We start from the raw sequence: 19,737 nt of genomic DNA, 5'->3' as shown, positions 1-19,737 counted from the left end.
ATTTAAGGGAGATTTGCAAAGGCACCTAGAGGATTTGGGCACTCAAATCCATGCCAGCAGGGCTGGGACTGTTAAGCAACAGAGACATCTGAACAGATCCCTCTGAGAGCACATGAGCTTCATTAGCCAATGGTGTGACTTATGTTACGAAACTGGCCTCTCTGCCAGCCTTTTGCAACAGGATTTTGGCTCCCCAGCTTATCCTGAGGAGCAACTACCCTGGTTCTGCAAAGGGAACAAGCACTGCCACCCTTACTGCTCACCACGGACAGGAGGAGGATGCCTGGAGTGGAAACAACCCAGTGACAGACACCCAGCTCAGTGCTAAAACACCATCCACCAAACACTACCCAAATAGGAATCTGAAAACTTTTATCAAGAGAGCCCTGCTTTCCCTGGGGCTTTGACCTGTGAGTGGAACTTCTCTTTTGTGTTCAGCTGGCACCTGGGACAGGTGCTCTGTGCTGAATTACCCAGGCAGGCTGCAAAGCTCACAGCCAACCCCAAGGCTGAGCAGCAGGGGTGTTCAGCCCCAGGGACAGTGTCACCACACCACTGCTGCTTGTGCCACTTGGGCAGTGCTGGGAATGCCAAGGTAAAGGCATCCCAATACTTCCAACAGCCACTAGAGAACATCTCAGGTGTCTTATGTCCATTCCCTTCCCTCGGACAGTGGTTGGTGAATTTATTCAGTCAAATGATGACTGAAACACTCCCAAGCAGCAGGATGGAGGAGCAGCCTCTGGCTGTTGGAGCACAGTGCTCAATGGCACAGGCTGAGAAAGGGAAGGCAGAAAGCACCCACACCCTGGAGCCAGCTTTGCCGTGCCATCCTGATCACTCTTTTGTCAATTTTTAGCTTTAACCTTATGGCACCTATTGATGGGTGAAAGCAATCAGCAGCAGAGCCCAGCATCCTGTGCTCTTTAAAAATAGCAAAGCATGGAGAAAAGATTTAGTCAAGCACATGATGTGACCATGACAGCCTTGGCCTTCAGGGACATCTTGTGGCTAAACACACCAGAGCCAAGTAAAGAATTGTCTAGAGGCTCTGAGCAGACATTTAAGCAAGAAAAAAAAAAAAAAAACAATGAAAAATTGTAGTATCTTCTTATTTAACTTGCTCATTCTAGCCCCAACAATGTACATTTTATAGAATATCCTGAGTTGGAAGGGACCCACAAGGCCACTCAAGCCTCCTGGAAAGGACTTCCTTACTTACCTAGAACTGGGAAATTCTTACCATAATCACAAATAATTAAGAGGAATGTGGAGCAGACAGGACTGGAACAACAGCCTACTTTTAGACCTCTTTTTGTTAACAGGAAAAAAATTTAATATTGTCTTTGGGCATTCCTCGCTATTTATTTTAAACCAATACAATTCAAACAAGCACTCTAAGATAAATCCTTAAATGAAGCTCTTCATTTAGTAGAATTATTTTTTGATGCACAGGACATTGTGTTATAAAAACATGACCTAAGAATATATCTAGTATTCAAAGTACCTGCTGCATCCCAGACATTTTCTGGAAAGGTCCATCTGAAATATTTGCTATCTCTGCTTTATTTAGATTCAGCCTACTTGTTGCACTTCTAAAACCTAGAGGCATAGAAAATAGAGAAGCAAGTGCTTTTAAAAACATTTGCCTTGGGAAGACAAAGAAATCCCATCTCTGTATTGCAGCAAGCATTAGTGGAAAAAGCACTAGCCTTACTCCTGAGAGGAATCAGCCTCAAGAGCTGCAAGAGGGAAAAAAGAAAAGACTAATTGATATGCTTGCTTTCCAGACAGAAACACATTTTTAGTTCAGCTTGTCTGTATTTTATGCAATGATACTCCCCCAGGGATAGGAGCAAAATTATGTATTTCAATGTTCTAAGCTGAAAAAAAATCCCAATATATTCTTATACCCCAGAACAGCAAAAGGGAAAAGGAAGTTCTAACTATTGACCAAAATTCAGACAGAAATATATTTTTTCCATACTAAAAATGGAATCATTTGGATTACAGTCTTTCTTACCATTTTTAAAGCATTGGCTGAGCATACATGAGGGTCCTAAGCTTCAACTCAGGATCCTTTTTGTCAGGAGTGGCCACAGTGTCAGTCCCTGACTGCCCAAATGACGGAGGGGGGAAAAAAACAACCACCAAGAAAAGAAGAGTTTCCAAATTGCACCAAATGTTTATTGTTAGTCTAGTACATTCAATATCATATTGACTAGAATACAGTAATTCAAAATATTTTTGGCGAATTGAAACTTTTTAAAAACCATTTCAAACACTCCAAAAAGCAAATGCCATGAAAAACTTAAAATTAAAACAAACATATTCAAGCAATAGTTTAACTTTTGACTACAGAAAATCTTTACATGTATTTTAGTGGTTTTAGCAGTACTGCATTTCAACAAAATATATGGACTCACAAAAAGTGGAATATATTAAAATAGACACAATGTTAAAAAACTGAGGCATCCAGATCTGCAAGACTGTTGTAGCAGAATCACCTGCCCAGTTGTTCCCTTTGCTTTCTTTTGGGGCAGTTTGAGTTTGCTGTGGTGCTGCCACTTCTCTGATCACCTGCTACCACCACACAGCAATTCTTCAATGTCTTGAATTTAAAGTTTGTCCCTCTGGTAAATTCCCTATACAAATGTAAATATTCTAAAACTTGCGGCCCTCTGGCAAATCTGAGTGAAACAGGACCTTTGAAACAACTCTACCTTGCTATTTATTGTCTGCAGACAGGCAATATCCAGAACAAAATCTGAAAAAGGCAACACATTTTGGTTTTGTTTTTAAATACTGACATGTAAAACTGAGTAAATTAGAAAAAGGATAAAGTCAATCTTAATATAAGACATTCATTACATAGTGGGACAGGATACAATTATTGGACAAACGGGATTACAATGAATCTTCTACACTGGTCATTTGAGCACACGTCCTACAATCATGACTTGCTACCACAGCTGGATTTCCTGGACAGACAGACAGTAACAAAGACCAGTTAGACTCTGTGTGAAGTCCCAGGATGACAAGTGACACCCTACCAAGCTCTGCTCCCTGCCAGGCTGTGCTTGGGAAGAACCCTGAGCTCCAGGTGCTCAGCAACGCTCTGCCTGCTGCTCCCACCTGGATTTCCCAGCAGAACCACCCCACCAAAAGCTGGTGGGACCACTCAGTTTAAGTCCCTTTGGAAACCCAGGTCTCAATGCCACATGTGTGTACATGGGCTGGGGAAATGAGTGGCCCTGGCTTGGAGGGGGATATTCCCCACACGAGCCCCCACCCTGGGCAGCATGGGTACAGCTGGGAACTTGGAGGAGAAAATCACCTCAGCTATTCCTTTTACAGCTCTTCATTACGAATAAAGCCAGCTTAAGGTCTGGTTCAGTGGTACGGAAAACGAGCAGAATGCTGCCATGTTAGAACTCAGCAGAATCACATTTAGCTTGTAAAAGTGGTTATTACAATTACAGCTGCAACACAAACTTCAGAAGAGGTACAATGTTTGCTCCTCAGAACGGTGTGTGGAATGTAACCATTTCTTGCAAGAGTTTGCAACATGAATAACTGCATAGATGACAGTTGTGTGTCTTCAGTTCAATAAATGTACTTTTAAAGTTTACAAAAACACAGAAAAGTTTCTATAAAAGTCACATTATACCAAGATAACGGGTGGTAAAAGTAGATTAGCTGTCTCTGATTCATGTTTAAGGAATGACTCGTGGAAAGGTGATAGAAACCAATTTCATGTCAAGAGCATTACGTTTTCACTATTGCACTGACTTCACCATTTGAATCACTAATTTAGAAAAATTCACGTAGTTAAAAATTGTAAAATTAAACTAGCATACAAAATCTGTTTGTAAACATCAGGTAGCCAGTTCTGCTAACGTGGAATGGACTCCTGGTTACTGCAGTACAGTATCTTGGTTATTTACAACACTTGCCATGTGATGGGAAATGGCAGGACACAAACATCAGTTCACAGTAATTGTGTTCACAGAACTACCAAAGTAAGTGCAGTTTTGCTGTGCAATTTTTCCAATTCCCCCAAATTCTTTTAGTCAAATAATACTGTTACAGAGGCCAAGTGCAGCTTATTTTTTTGTACAATCTCACAAGTGACGAATTATGTCTGCAGGACTTCTGTAAAGGTACTTCCAAATGGCATAGTAATGGACAGCAGCTGCTGTGGCCACAAAGACGTGCCAGATGGCGTGGGCAAAGGGGATCACTCCATCACTCTTGAAGAACACCACGCCCAGGCAATAGATCAAACCTCCCCAGGCCACCTCCTGCAGTCCCTCGGTGTTGCTCTGCCAGGGAACAAGGACAGGTCAGGGGCAGGGTGTAAAGGGGGCAAAGTGTATTTATGGACGAACTACAAAGTGCTTTTTTCCCTCAGGCAAAGGGAGCTAGCTGTGACAGCTCAGAAAATGTTGGGTGGGACAGATGGACAAGTGAAAAATGCAATGTATTTATACTACACTTTGTGAAATACACAATAATGTGTTTATATACTATGTCCCCATAGCACTAGAGAAGTTATACTGGGACAACTCAAGAACTAAAATAAGATTGATGGTTTGCTTCATCAGCAGAGCAGTCAGTCATGGAGATAAAGAAAACCACATCACTCTGTGGAAGTGTGAGTTTAATGCAGCTCCTCCCAGCAAGAATTTGATACAGCCAGTTAAGGCATTAACTTGAAAATGTGTCAGGTTTCTATTAGCAGCAGAGAGGGTTAATCAACATTATCTAAAATGTGTAACTATAAATAAGTTTGAAGTAGGATGCTTTTTAGATGCACGAAGAAACCCAGGCTCTCTTTATCTATACAATGCAGCCTGGATTGAACCAAGCAAGGCAGCATTTCACTGAAGTGTGAACTAAAAATCCAAACCATAAGTGGTTGTATTTGGTTGCTCTGCAAAGAGCATTTACAAGTACAGTGTACTAAAATAAACATCTCTGCAGAGGAAAGAGCTGCACTGGAATTTAAGCTGGTTATAAAAGGCAAGTTTTGTTTGTTTGCACTGTTAATAGTCACATTCCTTACCATGGATGTCACTACCAGAGCAGGAGAAAATCCCATCGCTAAATAGAAAAAGAGTTCAACGATCTTATACCTAAAAAGGAACGATTTGAATCATTTAAGGAGGTGTACAAAAGGATGAACATTTCCTTCAATAGCAAAAAAGAGTATTTTAAATTGTGTGTTTGTATGGGGTCATTATTCAAAAAGCTTTTCAGGCAGATAGACAACCAGTGTTTTATGACAAAATGAAAACTACTGTATATCTCTGCATTGTAGAGTTGCAGGCAATACCTTCTCTAAATACTGCCTAGACACCTTCACTTGCAGTAAGTACCAGTGAGAATAAAACACTGACACAACTTAAATCTTCTTAACCTTGGTATCATCAATAAACAAACAAAAAAAAAAAAAAAAACAAAACCAAAAAAAAAAACCAAAGAAAAAAACAAAACAAAACAAAACAAAAAGTTTGGTCTTGTTCTCTGAGGATAATTTTCAGTTTAAAGTTAAATGCAAAGAATAATTCTTACTTTTCATGGTACAGAAATACATAAAGGGTTCCTCCAGCAGCCATCAGCCAGATAAACCATCTCATGTGAGATGCCAGAGGTCCCAGCTCACGGAGATTTAACCTGGAGGCATAAAGGTTCCAAGAGACAAAAGTGATGAGTAAACAGACCACACTGACACAAGAACAGTAGGGATTAATAAAAACAAATAAATACTCAGAGCTTTAACTCTTTAACTACAGAATGATGGGGGAACAAACACTGGGACATTCTATCCACAGAGAGGCAGAAAGTGTTTGCATTGATGGGTGGAAAGCATAAACTGAGGTATGTGGAATATACAGAAACTATGTTCTGATGTTTTCTAGCATCACTTTCTGTTCAGCAAGGCCCAGGAGATGACATTACAATGTCTATCACAACACATAATGTGGTCAATTGCATCTAAGAAGCCATTTATAGATTTTGGAAAGCTGCAATGACAAACTGTTTATTTTGGAAAAGCTTTGATTCTGCTGCTGTGGTCCCCATTTCTTACCATGGTGCGTAGGATGCTGCAATGAAGACATAGATCATCATTCTGTCACACATGTGAAAGCAATGCTCCATTGTCCTAGGGAGAAAGAGAGAGACAGAACAGGTCACCATGACACATTTTGGGAAGATTTTTGCATCATCTCACTTTCCTGACATGCTTTGGAATTACTCTGGGGAAAATACCATCACCCCCATCCCTCTTAAAACTGTGTGGAGGAACTGAGACATCAGAGCTGAGCACCTCTCCAGTCCTCTACCCTTCTCCACTCCCACCCTGCATCCCTGTCACATCAACTCTGCCTAATCCAGACACTGTTACTATTTAGTGACTACTGCCTATATCCAATTTATGGCCCAGAATTATTTAGGGGGTCTTACAAGGGTTAAATAAAAGAAAATAAAAATAATAAATGCCATGTCAGTTTTGCTATTGCTGCCTTGGTCCCAAGGAGGTTTCCTGCTGGTTAGCTGGGCATTGGCAAAAGCTGTGCTACTCAAAGCATTTGAGCATGCCATAGTCCCACACAGTGTCTTCATGTCCGCAATGGGATATTCTCCATCAACCACTTTCATTATGTTTTTCCCATTCTGTTTCTGGACTAAGAGCCACTAGAGCCTACCAAAACACATTTTCTTTGTGACAAGGCAGCAGACATTCAAGTTCACTGATACATGAGCTTGGCTCACTATTTCCTCCAAAAAAAATCAAGGTATTTTTATCATGATGAAGTAGAAAGTATCACTCCAACCTCGTGTAAAATTGGTTTTGACTGAGAAACATCACGAGGAAGTGAAACATTTTCTCCTGCTACCTTAGGTGACTCTTTTTCCAGGAAACAATGTGGAACACGGTGGAGACGATGAAGAGGGCGCAGAGCCCCACCCCGTACATCCATGCTGTGATCCTCTCCCAGCGGTCGTCGGAGAGCCGATGGAGGAGGGCACTGCCCACGATGGCAGGAACAATCAAGAACTGCCAAAACAAAAGGCCACTGTCAGGTCTCTGCTGTGGTGCCAGCCACAGAGCAGCACCAGCAGGCAGAGAGCCCAGCCCCAGCCAGAGAGTTCTGTCATTTACTTGAGTTGATACATCAGCACCAGAAATTCATCCATGTCTCAGGCTTAGGTTAGATCTGGTTTTGCTAAATTTCTCCCCCCATAGTACCAGGGAAGGTTACCAACTCCTCTAGCCATGACAGCAAAGTATTTTGTCTAATTTTGTAACTATTATTAGTGGTTTTATTTTCACATTCTGCCTCATGTTTTAAAATCATGTTGATCTTACTCTAGGCTTGAATTTAAGCCACCTCTTGTGCATAGACACAGAGCACAAGACAAACCAAAATAAACTTGAATCCCAAATGAAAAAACAAAGCATTTAGCAAAGTGTAGTTGCAAGAATTAAGCAATAGTTTTGCAGAACTTGGGTTTAAGCTACCATAAATAAATTGGCCGCAAACTTCTCTGATGAATAGATTTCTAATGCACAAAGATGTTCTTCTAATGCAGCATATCCAACTCTGTTTTCCTTCCCACCTTCCTCTCAAGCATTTCTAATTCACTTCTTCCAAAACAGGCCCTGCTCAAACATCATGATAAAATTGCCACGCTTGCACGAAGCATCCAAGAAGTGACTGCAGGCTTTAAATGCATACCTTTAAAACAACACTCCCTTCCAGAAGAAAATATGTGATGTACCTCTATCTCCTTCAGGAAAAGGCAAAAAGAAAAGGGAAGGGAAGGAGAAAATAACCTAAAAAACCTTAAAAAACACCCTATGTCCAACAAGTATTTAAAGAAGATAGCTCACTGACTCAGATATTTCTGCCCATCTCCTTCCACTATCAAGTCAGCCTTCTAAGTTACAAACACTGCACAAATTCCCTTCCAGGCCCTACAGCATGTCTAAGATGCTAATTTGTTCCCTTGAATTGCAAATAAGCTTCTCAGGGTTAAATTCTTGCTAATTAAACCCAAGTCTCATATGTTAAACAATAAAGCCAGGAACAAACAATGTTTAAACAAATCTGGCCATTTTGCATTACAGGTTTGATAGCTCAGACTGCAGAGTTCTAGTCTAGCCTGACCTATCTGTCCTTTATCTAATTACAGACCAGAGGAATCGAGGTCCTGCTCAGTGCAGAGGATGCAGAGCAAACTGAATGGATCCGAGAATAACAAAAAACAAGCGGCTTTTCCTTCTGACTTTGAAGTACATCAGCTGTAGCTTCATTACTATTCAATTTCCTTATGTTTTGCAAAATTTAGTATATTTGTGCCAAAAGCCATGGAAATGAAAAGTATGGCATTGATACATTCACAGCATTGGGACTAGAGGTGAAAACACTTCCTAAGCTTTGTAATGGAACTATGGAAGTTGACTTGGTGCACTTTAAGGCCAGAAATAGTCTGCCAGACTGGCTTCTCATTTTTCACCAACCCTAAGTTTCCTGCACACATCCTGGATAGCCCCCAAATTCAGGGAAGGTTGAAATGTGTCACTCCTCAGGAGATCAGTCACTCCTGTTTCCCACACATGACACACAGTGTGAATGAAGTGTGGCTGAAGCCCCTGGCACAGCCAGGAACTGATGAGATGTGACAGCTGTTTCATTTCGTTCTTGCAGGGGACAGGAGGACACTTAGCCCCAGAAATGGTGGTGTAGCCATGGCTCTAAGCTGTACAGTCCCACTGTATCCACATTCCTCAGTTTCATTCCCAATTTTGGTGCAAATTTCAGTTTTGACTAAACTTGACTAGAAGAACTAAAGAAGAGCTTGACTAGAGAACTAAAAGTTTTGAGAGAGATTAAATACCTATAAATACCAGGTAAAACAGCAAATTCCTACTAATTCCCTATAACAGCCCAGCCATGAGCTGCTCAGGGACTCTGACAGAGACCACTTCACAGGAAAAGAGCCTTCTTTGAGCTTTAGCTATTACACAGAATAACCTGCCTTTCTTACACAGAGATCCCAGCTTTTTACTAATCTCCTCAAATAAATATTTCACAAGCTAAGCAGTGACATGGGATGCTCAAATGGGCCAAAACAAAGTTCAGTGTCAATCACTCCTTCCAGTAATTATTATGTATAAAGTGATACAATTAAAACAAAGAAGCAATTCTTTTATTACCTCTTTATTTCCACCTTCAGAATCAAGACTACAGCACATGAATGAAGACTTTAATCTCTTTTTTTTTTGCCTTATCCTGCTTTAAAGAACAATTCTACCTCTCACAGGGAGGAGCACTGTATTCCATGAGAAGGACTGATTTTTTTTTCCTAAGTGTTCTTTTTGGAACCATTTTCCTCTCTATGCTTGATAGGCACCATGGGAACAGTCAGACAAAACAAGAGATGTTTTATTACTCTTTTTTTTATTTTGGCCAAAAATAGCAAGATTAAATACAAAATCCAGAAATGATACCCTGCTGTTCCAGCCAACTTGATGAAAGTTCTTCAGATGGCAATGCCATAACAGGTAACATATGGTACACTGGGCTTTATCCATCTTACAACAGAAATACAAAACTTCAGTTCATAAAAAAAGGCAAATTTTCCCATGTTCATTTGAAAAAATCACTTGCACAAGAATTGCATTTTAATCTCCAGTTTCCAGAATGGAAAAGCCATTAATCAGTCCTTTAAAAGGAGGGGAATTTACCAAAAAAGCAGTCAGAGAATCAGAACGAACAGAATGAGTGGGATTGTGCTGTGTCATTTTACAGCGTGACAAAGCATTTCCTAGTCGCCAATATTCCTTGAAAAAAAAAAAAAAAACTCCAGCTACAAGTCACAAAATCTTTGCTTATTTCATCATGGAGTGCAAGTCTTCCAAGTGAATACCATCAAACCCAGTAACTTAATGTACTTTGAGCAAACCCAGAACTGTGATGTGCCAATTTACTAATTTTAGCACTGTGATTAATCCTGCCTGCAACAGAAGTGGGGCTGGAAGGCAGATCTGCAGAACAAGAGAGAAGGCAACAGTTTCCTAAGCTTTCTAGAGAAATGCCAGAACAAAATGAGAGAATGAAGTTAAAAGCTCTTTGCAATAAGGAGGAAGATAAAGGATTAAAATATGTATATTTACATCAACAGGTGGTAATCTTTCAAAATAATTTTCAGCACAACCTCTGTGTGGTGTATTTTGGGAAACCAACTACCACAAACCTTGCTGTCACAACAAGTAAAAACCCTAAGGCAAAAGGAAAGAGGCTGACACAATAAGCTGTGAACCTGATCACACTTCAGTGAAATTACACTCTCTGGTTACCACCTTACAGCAAAACACCCAGTACCTTCCACCTGTCTGGGGTTGCTTAGGATACTGCTCCACTGGTCAGCATTTTACCTGTATTCTTTCCATATTTCTCCAGACAATCTCTGCCACAGAGAGCTTTAAAAACCTGTTGGAAGTTTTGCTTTTGTATATAACATTCCTGGAAAATTAAGTTACTCTCCTTGCACATCATGCAGGCAGCAACAATGCCCTTTGGTGCATGAGCCACTGCAGCAGAGCGTGGTGTTACTGCTGCAATCTCACGAGCTTCTCAATGGGAGGGACACACTGAGGGCACAAAAATGGTCCATGCACTTCCCTTTTGGAAAGGAAGGCAACAGAAACAGCAGTAAAGCTGCCAGCCCTGGCCCCAAAAAATGTGACACTTAGAAGCGTGAAGTGCTGTGCCCATCTCCAGCTGCCTGCTCCACGAGGGCACTCCTGTTACCATCTCTCCTAACTTTTCAATTTTCCCCTAATTTTAGGAGCCCAGTAACATGGAGTGGGAGGCCCACAAGCAACTTGGGCTGTGCAACACACAGAGAGCAGAGAAACTGCTTATACCAGTCAGTGGGAATGGAGACATTTTCATCAGAAGAGTTCTTCTGAAATTTTGATCACCCCCTCTTCCATGCTCAAATGGCCTTCTAAATGCTCCAAGTCTCACTTTTAAAATATTTATACTACTTCTGTTTTTCCATGCACTTCACTAACTCAACCTGGAATACAGACTATAATTAATTTTAAGAATAGCTACTCATTTTAAGGCAGTTAGAAGAAACATTTAAAGTAGTATAAAGCAAGCCATGTCTAAATCCTGAGGTTTTAACACAAGGTCTACCTTTTGTCTGATAAACCTTACACACGCCAGAAAGCTTCATTATGAAAAAGTCATCTCTCCCCTCCCATTCTCACAACACCTGCTTTTCTCATGTACTGTTTCCTTCCTGTTCCTTTGAACACAGAGAATAGCTTTTTCTGTATGTTTTCAACTACTTTGCTGCCATTCCTCTCCCAGTGTCTGAAGGCAAGTCAGTGCTTCATTTAAAGCTAAAAAAAAAAAAAAACAGCAAGACATTTTAAATAGCCTTACAAGTAAGAAATCTGAAGATACCTTACTATGCAAGACAAAGCTACCGTTTAAGTATTGTACCAAAAAGTTGTACCTGGGATTTTATTCCTCCTTTATCCTTATTTTTTTGTTGCTTGTTTGTTTTTTATTAAGCAGCTGCCATAAACTGATTCCTAAGTTCAAAACCAGATGGGATACCTACTGAGAAGTACTGCCACATTCAAAAAGTAGAAGTTGACTGCTTCCTGAATTATGAAAAATATATTGGAGAACCATTGTTGAATTCTGTTCTATAGAATCATCAATGTCTAATTGAAAACTCGCACTGTAATCTAGCAGCAAAGACTCAGCCATCTGACTATTTAACATTTAGTAAGTCTGCAACACAAAGGAGATGAAAACAACCCCCCTAGCTTTTCTGTGCTCTCCCAGCTTAGACTGCCATGTCAAGACTTTAAATAGTGATGAAAAGTTATTGCATATTTATTTTAACAGTTCGTCGTAGGTTTTAGCAAGTAGTTTGACTGCTCAGAAAGTAATTACAGTTTCTGCAGACTACCAGAAAACACTGATCTACCTTGGCTGTCATGTCCTCCTAACAGGCAGGAGTAAAACATGTCTGTTTTTCAACTAGGTGAAAGCTGAAATTGCTAAGGAGCACAGCAACATCTGCCAGATATTTTGAAATCTAACTTTTTGGCCAGAGCAAACATGATTTGCACAAGGCTTATGAGATAAACTACATATTTGTGCTAACTAACAGAATATTGCTTCATTCCCCAGGCAAATAAGCATATATTTACATAATGCTGTACATGAGACCTTTGGCTTAAGAACACAGAAGCCTCAGTCAACTTTATATCTACATGCAAAACCAAGGTGATTCTGTTTTTACCAGCACCACGGAGCTGTATGTTGGTTATTTATGAAATACACACAAGGGATCCGCAAGAACAGAGCTCCTTCAAGAACTGAAGAGTCCTGGGCACTACTTTAAGCTTTCATATCTGCAGCTCACTCAGACACACTGGAGATAAGAGACTGAGGACAAAGTCAAACATACTTCAGATGTTTGGAGTTGAGGGATTGAGGAGACGCACAAGTTGCTTTTATAAAAGGGCAAATGCTATCTTAAAAAGCAAACAAACACATTTTTAAGTCCTTTTCAAAGTGCCAGACAGCAAATTAAACTTCCTAATTACTAGAAGAAAAAAATTTTGTTCTTTTCTATGTGGATACCATATATTCAAAACTAGAATAAGTCCTTACATTACAAAAATAAGGAAAGACTTGAAATTTCAGCAGGGCTGTCAGCATTATCAGGGCCTCTTGCAAAACAGCAGGTTTCTTGAAGAGTCAGTAGGTATCAGAACTAAAATATTCCAGCTCTTGTTGCTCATACCTACAGACAGTCTGATGAGGCCTTCCCATGTCTCACATGGATAAATCTTTCTTATAATTCCAGTTTTCAATTTGCACAATATTATGTCAGGGCAGACCTGGGAAATCCACCTTGAAGGCTAACTAGTAGTGGCCTATATCCCCTTTACTGCAGGCATCCTTTGACTGGAACAGAGGGAAAATATCAAGTTAAAGACCTGTAACATTGCTGAAAAGGAATCTTATGAAGTGTCTGGAGCTCCAAGGTATTTGGAACATTACCAAACATCTAATTTTCTGGACTCTTACTATTAATGCTTATATGCACAAAACCAGAGAGAGGCTGTAGATATGAACATAGCGAGACAGAGGTAAGCACTTAGCAATCCAAACACAAAAATTTATTGAAATATCTGGTTAAAGAAAAAATAGGAAAAAAAGCCAGAAGTATACTTACTGCATGTGTGTAACAGTTAGCAGCATGTTCATAGCAAGTGGGTTTGTAGCGGCTGTTGGCTGGAGCTGGGTGGTTCATGAACCTGTTGAATAATTAAGAAGCACTTTCAGGAAAGTTACTAAAACATCTCTCTGAGTGTCATGAAGGAATACTTCCAACCTGGTAGTGTTAAGAATTATAAGTACAGACACGTTCAAAGTAACTGTGATTTAAATTGCAAGTTCTCCCAAGTAAAGAATCTTACCAGACACATATGTTAAATAAATTCCTGTGACTGCCTGGTACAAGGGATGGTTATCTTTAATCAGGAGCTCATACAGAGCAGTCAGACTCCCTCTTTTCTGACAGTTTGGTCAGAGGAAGAATGGAACATTTCCTATTTAAATTACATGGCAAGGATTAAAATTATTCTTGAAATATGGAGTCTGTCAGGGGTTAGTCTTCTTTTAAGAAGTTCTTGAAACTGCAGCAATATTCCAGTTTGGAGCACGTGAACACTGGCTTTTTGACTCCTATAGCATGCAGTATTTGTGTCTGGAGAATGAAGTGGCTCATTTTTCCAGTCCCATGTCTGTAACCAAGATCCAAACATCTCCTACATGGGGATGATGAAAGGAGACTCTAATGATCAGTTCCGAAGAGGAAACAGTTCAAGAGGTTTGCCATAGACATTCCACCTTTTTCTCTAAGAATTTTCAAACATTCTAACACACAAACAAGCACTTCAAATGCAGTCCGTGCAAGCTGACCAGAATATGATGAAACCTTGATGAAACTATGAGAAAGTTTTGGAAGAACTTGCCAATGCAAACGTTTCATTTAAGTGTATTAAAAAACCCAAACACTTGAGCTTTTTCTGTGAAACTCAACGATTTAAATCTGTGTAGGAACAGCTGTAAAAGACAGCACACACCTATATGCAACAGTCAAATGAAAGCTGTGAACTCCAACTCCAGTCTGTTAATCCCAGCACTGCTGACTGTCCTACAAAAGTGATTATCTTTCACCAATAATTCAGTTTACTCCAGGTTTTTCTAAAACTATGTGCTGACAATTAGTCAGGTATCCAAGCAGCCAGGAACAGCTTCACAAGAAATACAGAACATGTAAGTATGCTCAGAACCAAGAGCAGCTTTGTTACATAGATTTATACAAAAAGCTTGTTAGACAAACTTTGGTCCTTCCCCATGTCCCCCCTGGTTTAAATCAAAATGAGTCCTATTTTTATGACATCTATAAAATATTGGCCAACCTCAAACCAGGGAAAAACAAACAAACAACTAAAAAAATCCAATTCAAATCTTACAGTTGGCATAAGCAGTTCCAGATTTCTGGGATATTTCACTTGGTTTTCTTGACTGATTTATTAAGTGACTTGTGAACCATTTTTTTCTAAACAAATAGATGAAAATGTAGCAGCTTTGGGAAAATAACTGTCATGATCTCTTCCCTCAACCATGGCAATTTCAAGAAACAGTTTCATCAGTACTAATACAAAGGCTAAGAAAAAGGTGAATTTAATTCAGACAGCACATAAATGGTTGTTAGCAAATAACCCTGCAAGAGTTAATATATGGTTAAAAATGGCAATTCTTTTGTCAGTGAGAAATGGCACCTTGCTCTCCTCTCCAAGAAGACAATGACATTCATCACAAAACTCACAGAATATTTGGAAAACTACTTTTTTCCCAGTGCTTGTATGTCTTCAACGGCTGCTGAACACCATCTCTGCATCCTCTAAAGATGGAACATGCAGTTTGCTCAGTTCTGCTTCCAAGACAGGAAAATGTTTAAAAATAAAAGCATCTGTTGGCTCAGTGAGTGGCCAGGCTTGGACTGCCCTTGTCCAGCTCCATAAATTCAAAGTCATGGGAAACTTTTCACTTATCACATCTAGAATATTATTACATTTCTCTGTGGTGCTACCTTGGAAGTCTCACAAGAAGTAAAAAAAAAAAAAGAAAAAGTCAAACTCAAACCTGAAGAACCAAAAGGAATAATCTTGTATTCTGTAGTAGCTTTATAATTCCTTTTGTTCCAAATTTCTATACAGGATACTATTATCATATAAAAATCTATAAATAATTGATGTTTCCTAATGGGATCTTCTATTATCCAACATTAGCCTACTTTTATTTTTTTTCCTTTTTTTCAGTAGGAAATACACTGCATCTTTCTAAAGCAAACACATTGGATCTAGGGGTAATGTTGTATTTTAGAATTATGAGCAAACACATTAAAAATTAGGACCTCTTACTGTCACTAACTTAAAGACATTTATTACCTGTAGAACAGAACACAGAGACAGTAACAAATCTATCATTGCTCTGTTACCTACACACAGATCTTGTTTTTTTCCATTTTGTTTGTGGCAGCACAGGAATGATGCAAATATTCTGCACCAGAGCTCCAGCAGAACTCCAGCACAAGCAACTTCTCACCCATCCCCTTCATCTCAGTGTTTATACCAATAACATCAACACCACCCGTGTGTTTTGGCAGGAGGGGAAGTGTTCAGTTTTACCTCTGCCTTGCAGAAATGGGTCTCACAATGTCCCACCACCAACTTTGCTGCACATTTGACAGACCTGCACCTCTCCCTTTCTGAGAGGGAGCCTCCAACAGGCTGCAGACCCTGATGCCAAATGCTGGAAAGCATCTGCCCAGGTCACTACTCACAGGCAACAGCCTTAGTAAAGCAAACTTTCAGTTATTCCTCTCTGCCTCTTCATAATTAACTACTTATAAATGTTATCAGAAACAACTTCAGAGGGAGGATCATTAACACGTGGCTGGAAGGGCAATAATGCCAGCCAGTGCTTCTCAAAAGTTCGTTTCATTTTCAGATTGACAGTTTAGGCTTAATGTCTTAAGAAACAGATGTGAATTTTGAAAATAGCTGCTCTGCTCTCTGTTCATCAAAACCAGGAAAATTATTTTGACACACACTGTTAAAGTCAGTCATATACTCCTGCAGTTAGAGACACAAATGATATTGCAACACAAAGGCAGAAGAATGTGGTTGCAAACTTATTCACATTCTGGAGGCAAAACAGCTTCGCTCTTTCTGAAAGATAAATAAATAAGCAAACAAACCCCATGCCACCACCAACAATGGATGTGTCTTGTTTCCTGCCTTGTGAATACAGCAACACAGGGACATTGTTCTTCCTCCTAGCTACAGGTCATGTTTGCCTCTTCTGGAAAAGATAATTGTGGGAATTATAATCTCACCTTCCTAAAAGTGGAAGCACAGTAAAGAGCATTCAGATGCTGTTTACTCCTAAACAAAGGCTCTCTATAACACAGCCATTAAGGTTATTATCAAATGCAGGACAGTCTGGTAAAGTCTCACTGAACTGGACTACAGTTTACAGGAAATGTCTTTAATTGAAGCCTTTTTGATTCTCTAGCAAATCTCTAATGTATTTTTTAATAGCATATCTGGTGAAACCAGAATCATTTAATCAGAGGATATGCAACACATCTCTCAAGGATGAACAAATACTTCTCCATTTAAGATACTGACAATCCAAGATATCGAAGATAAAATATTAATGCCTTCAATATCAGAATAAGAAATTTCTGAAATTAAGAGACTGAGAACTGCTTGCAGCCAGACAGGAGAGCACAATGCTTTCACACTGAACTGAGCTGAGAGTTCCTTTTCACAATTTATATTCTCAAAGCTCAGAACCTGCTCAAGGCCAAGGAAGTTCAAGACTCAGAATTTCACAGCAAACAAACAAATTTTGATGAACATGCTCCCAATACAAGCAGAAAAAAGGTACTGAGAGACACAGAGAGCAATTTAAAACAAGAGGGAGGAAACTCATACCCCTCCCTTCACACTACTTGATCTTTTATCTTGAAATACTTTAAATATTTAAAATTCTAAACATACAGACTGATCCATCCTTTGTGACAGACCCTAATCTCAAGCTCCTATTAATTTCCAAGGAACAGATGCTGTATGTTTCCCAGAGATTCCAGAATTAAGAGAAGATTTGGGAGACAAAGCAGAAGGAAAGTCCGAGGGTTCTTAATGCTTTGTCTTTGCATGCAAAGCCAGCTTAGAAAAATAAATTACAAAACCCTAAATCCATTGCACATATCTGTATGGCATTTGTCTGGCATCACAACAAGCTTAGACCCCAGACTGCGAAGGGAAATCAAATCTTATTGATGATTTCCATCTGCTGAATGAATTATTGTTTTAAGCATGAAGCAAAGCATCAGTAAAAACAGCAAGCACTGATAATGGCCTCAAAGATCTGGATTTTTTTAGTCTTTTCAGGAAGTATAATTCCTTTATTCAGCTCAAAAGACCTCATACTTCCTTTTACCAGCTTAAAAGCACATTCCTTCTTTTTGTGCCTTTCTTTCTTTGTGCTTTCCAGCAGCAGGAGAAGCCATTTAGACCTAATAAACCACAAATAACAGCATATGAGAAATTGCAACAATGTAACTACACAAAACCGGCAGTAGCATACATCAAATGGGGTTAAAAATTGCTTCATTATCTAAATATATGCTTCAGTATATAGGATGTCATCTAGGCTCTTTGTTTTCAAGAGGAAAACAAAAAAAAAATACAAGCAGGTCAAAACAGATCTGATGACCATTCAGATTAGATTTTGAAGAGAAAATAAAGGATTTATTAAAAGCTTGCTTGCTTTCTCCAAATTTGGCTTTGACCAAATTCATTCAGTTAAAAGTAGATCCATCTTCCTCCACACTAGGCACCTTCCTTCCTGGATTTGACAGTATCTAGCTGTCGTTTGTAACTGTTCACATAATCTCTATTATCACTCAACATCTGAGGCACAGAAATAATTCAGATCAGTGCAGAAGCAGCTCCCTTATTTGGAAATACCAGTGTAATCCCACGCTGTGTGAAGGTTCATGTACTTGCAGCACGATACTAAAGATAAAAGGAAACCTGCAATACTCTGAGAATCCACAAACAACTCTGCTATCATACATAGATTGTGTCATGGAAAAAAAGCATCTGTGCATCCCACTGACCTCCCCAGCCTTCTGGCAAGTATGAAAGGCAGCAATTCAAGCAAAGAGTGGGCAGCTACCACAAGTCATCCCAGGTGCTGCAGCACATCTGACCTCAGGGGCAAGGGACCAGCCAGCCGAGGTGTGGGCTAGCACAGAAACCCATGTCCAAACGCATTCATATTTTTCTCTTTCAGTTTTATTTCCCTTTTAATACTTAGGTTTCAGTTTCTTGAGCAAGTTGGTGAAAGGAGAGCAGGGCAGCCCTACGGCAGGTACCTGGCCAGGGAAGCCACTGTGAAACTGGCCTCACCCAGGAGATGGGCTGTCCATCAACAGTTATTGGTCCGGCATCTGCACTCTGGGCAATGAAGAACCAAAGCCCACAGATGTTCATCCAAGAACCACGATTGCAGTTACCCAATCAACCTCCCCATGAACACGAGCAGCATCTTAAAGCTGAATGAGGGTTGATTTTTAACCTGAAAAAGCATGGATTTAGACTGGACACTAGGAAGAAATTCTTCCCTGTGAGGGTGCTGAGGCCCTGTCAGAGAAGCTGCGGCTGTCCCATCCCTGGAAGTGCCCAAGGCCAGGCTGGACAGGGCTTGGAGGAACCTGGTCTAGTGCAAGGTATCCCTGCCCATGGCAGAGGGGTGGAAGACATGAGCTTTAAGGCGCTCCCAACCCGGAGCATTCTGTGATTCCACGATACTCGATGTGCCCTCGAAGGCAACAGAACAAGGAGCTCCATGGCCCCGCGGGGCCACACGGAGCTGGCGGGCGCTGACCCAGCCCGGCCCAGGAGCCACAGGTCGGGCCCCGCGGGAGCGCCGCGATGCGCGTCTGTGACACAGGGCCGGATGCGCGAACCTTCACCCATTTAACGGCGGCGAAGAACAAACACACACACAAACAAAAGACCCTCCTCGCCCCCGCCCACTCGCGCCCCTCGGGATCTCGCTGCCCTCCCCGCCCGGCACCGGCGCGAAAACCTCGGCTCCCCCACCCACCCCTCACCCCGCCCGGGGATCCCATCCCGCGGGGAGCGGCTCGGGCAGGAACGGGGATCCCATCCCCGCCGGGGGTCGCGGCGAACTCACCTCCGGAACCGCTCCCGGAGCCGCCGCATGGGTCCGGGGCGGGGGGTCGGGCCGGGGGGCTGCGGGCGGCGCCGGGGGCGGCTCGGGCCGGGCTCCGGGCCCGCATTGGCGAGCGCGCGGCCGCGGCGCGCAGAACGGCGGGCGCCGGGCGGGCTGAGCGCGGAGCCGGGCGGGCGGCGGCCGCTTTAACCGGCCCTGGCTCCGCGCAGCCCCCGCCCCGGCCCGCCCACCGCGGCCGAGCGCGGGAGGAGCCGGCCCCGCGCGGGCACCCGCGGCATCGCCGCTGCGAGGTGGGGCCGGGCGGTTGCGCCGCGGCGGCGCCGGGGAACGGGGCCGGGGG

At 41.4% G+C, this 19,737-nt stretch overlaps 1 protein-coding gene across 1 annotated transcript; it reads right to left on the bottom strand.

Moving 5' to 3' along the window:
- Positions 1-2,165: 2,165 nt before the first annotated feature.
- On the bottom strand, positions 2,166-19,522 carry MMD (monocyte to macrophage differentiation associated). The gene is made up of 7 exons (XM_053960387.1): positions 19,398-19,522; positions 13,288-13,369; positions 6,906-7,066; positions 6,095-6,169; positions 5,578-5,679; positions 5,069-5,138; positions 2,166-4,325 (listed from the first exon to the last, which is right to left on the bottom strand). Exons 1-7 carry the CDS (start codon positions 19,424-19,426, stop codon positions 4,125-4,127), a joined length of 720 nt encoding a protein of 239 aa, XP_053816362.1. The 5' UTR covers positions 19,427-19,522; the 3' UTR covers positions 2,166-4,124.
- Positions 19,523-19,737: the final 215 nt, after the last annotated feature.

The sequence above is a fragment of the Vidua chalybeata genome, chromosome 19 (assembly GCF_026979565.1).
Source record: "Vidua chalybeata isolate OUT-0048 chromosome 19, bVidCha1 merged haplotype, whole genome shotgun sequence".
Taxonomy (NCBI): domain Eukaryota; kingdom Metazoa; phylum Chordata; class Aves; order Passeriformes; family Viduidae; genus Vidua; species Vidua chalybeata.
The sequence above is the reverse complement of the archived record's forward strand: the minus strand, read 5'-3'. Positions and strand labels throughout refer to the sequence as shown.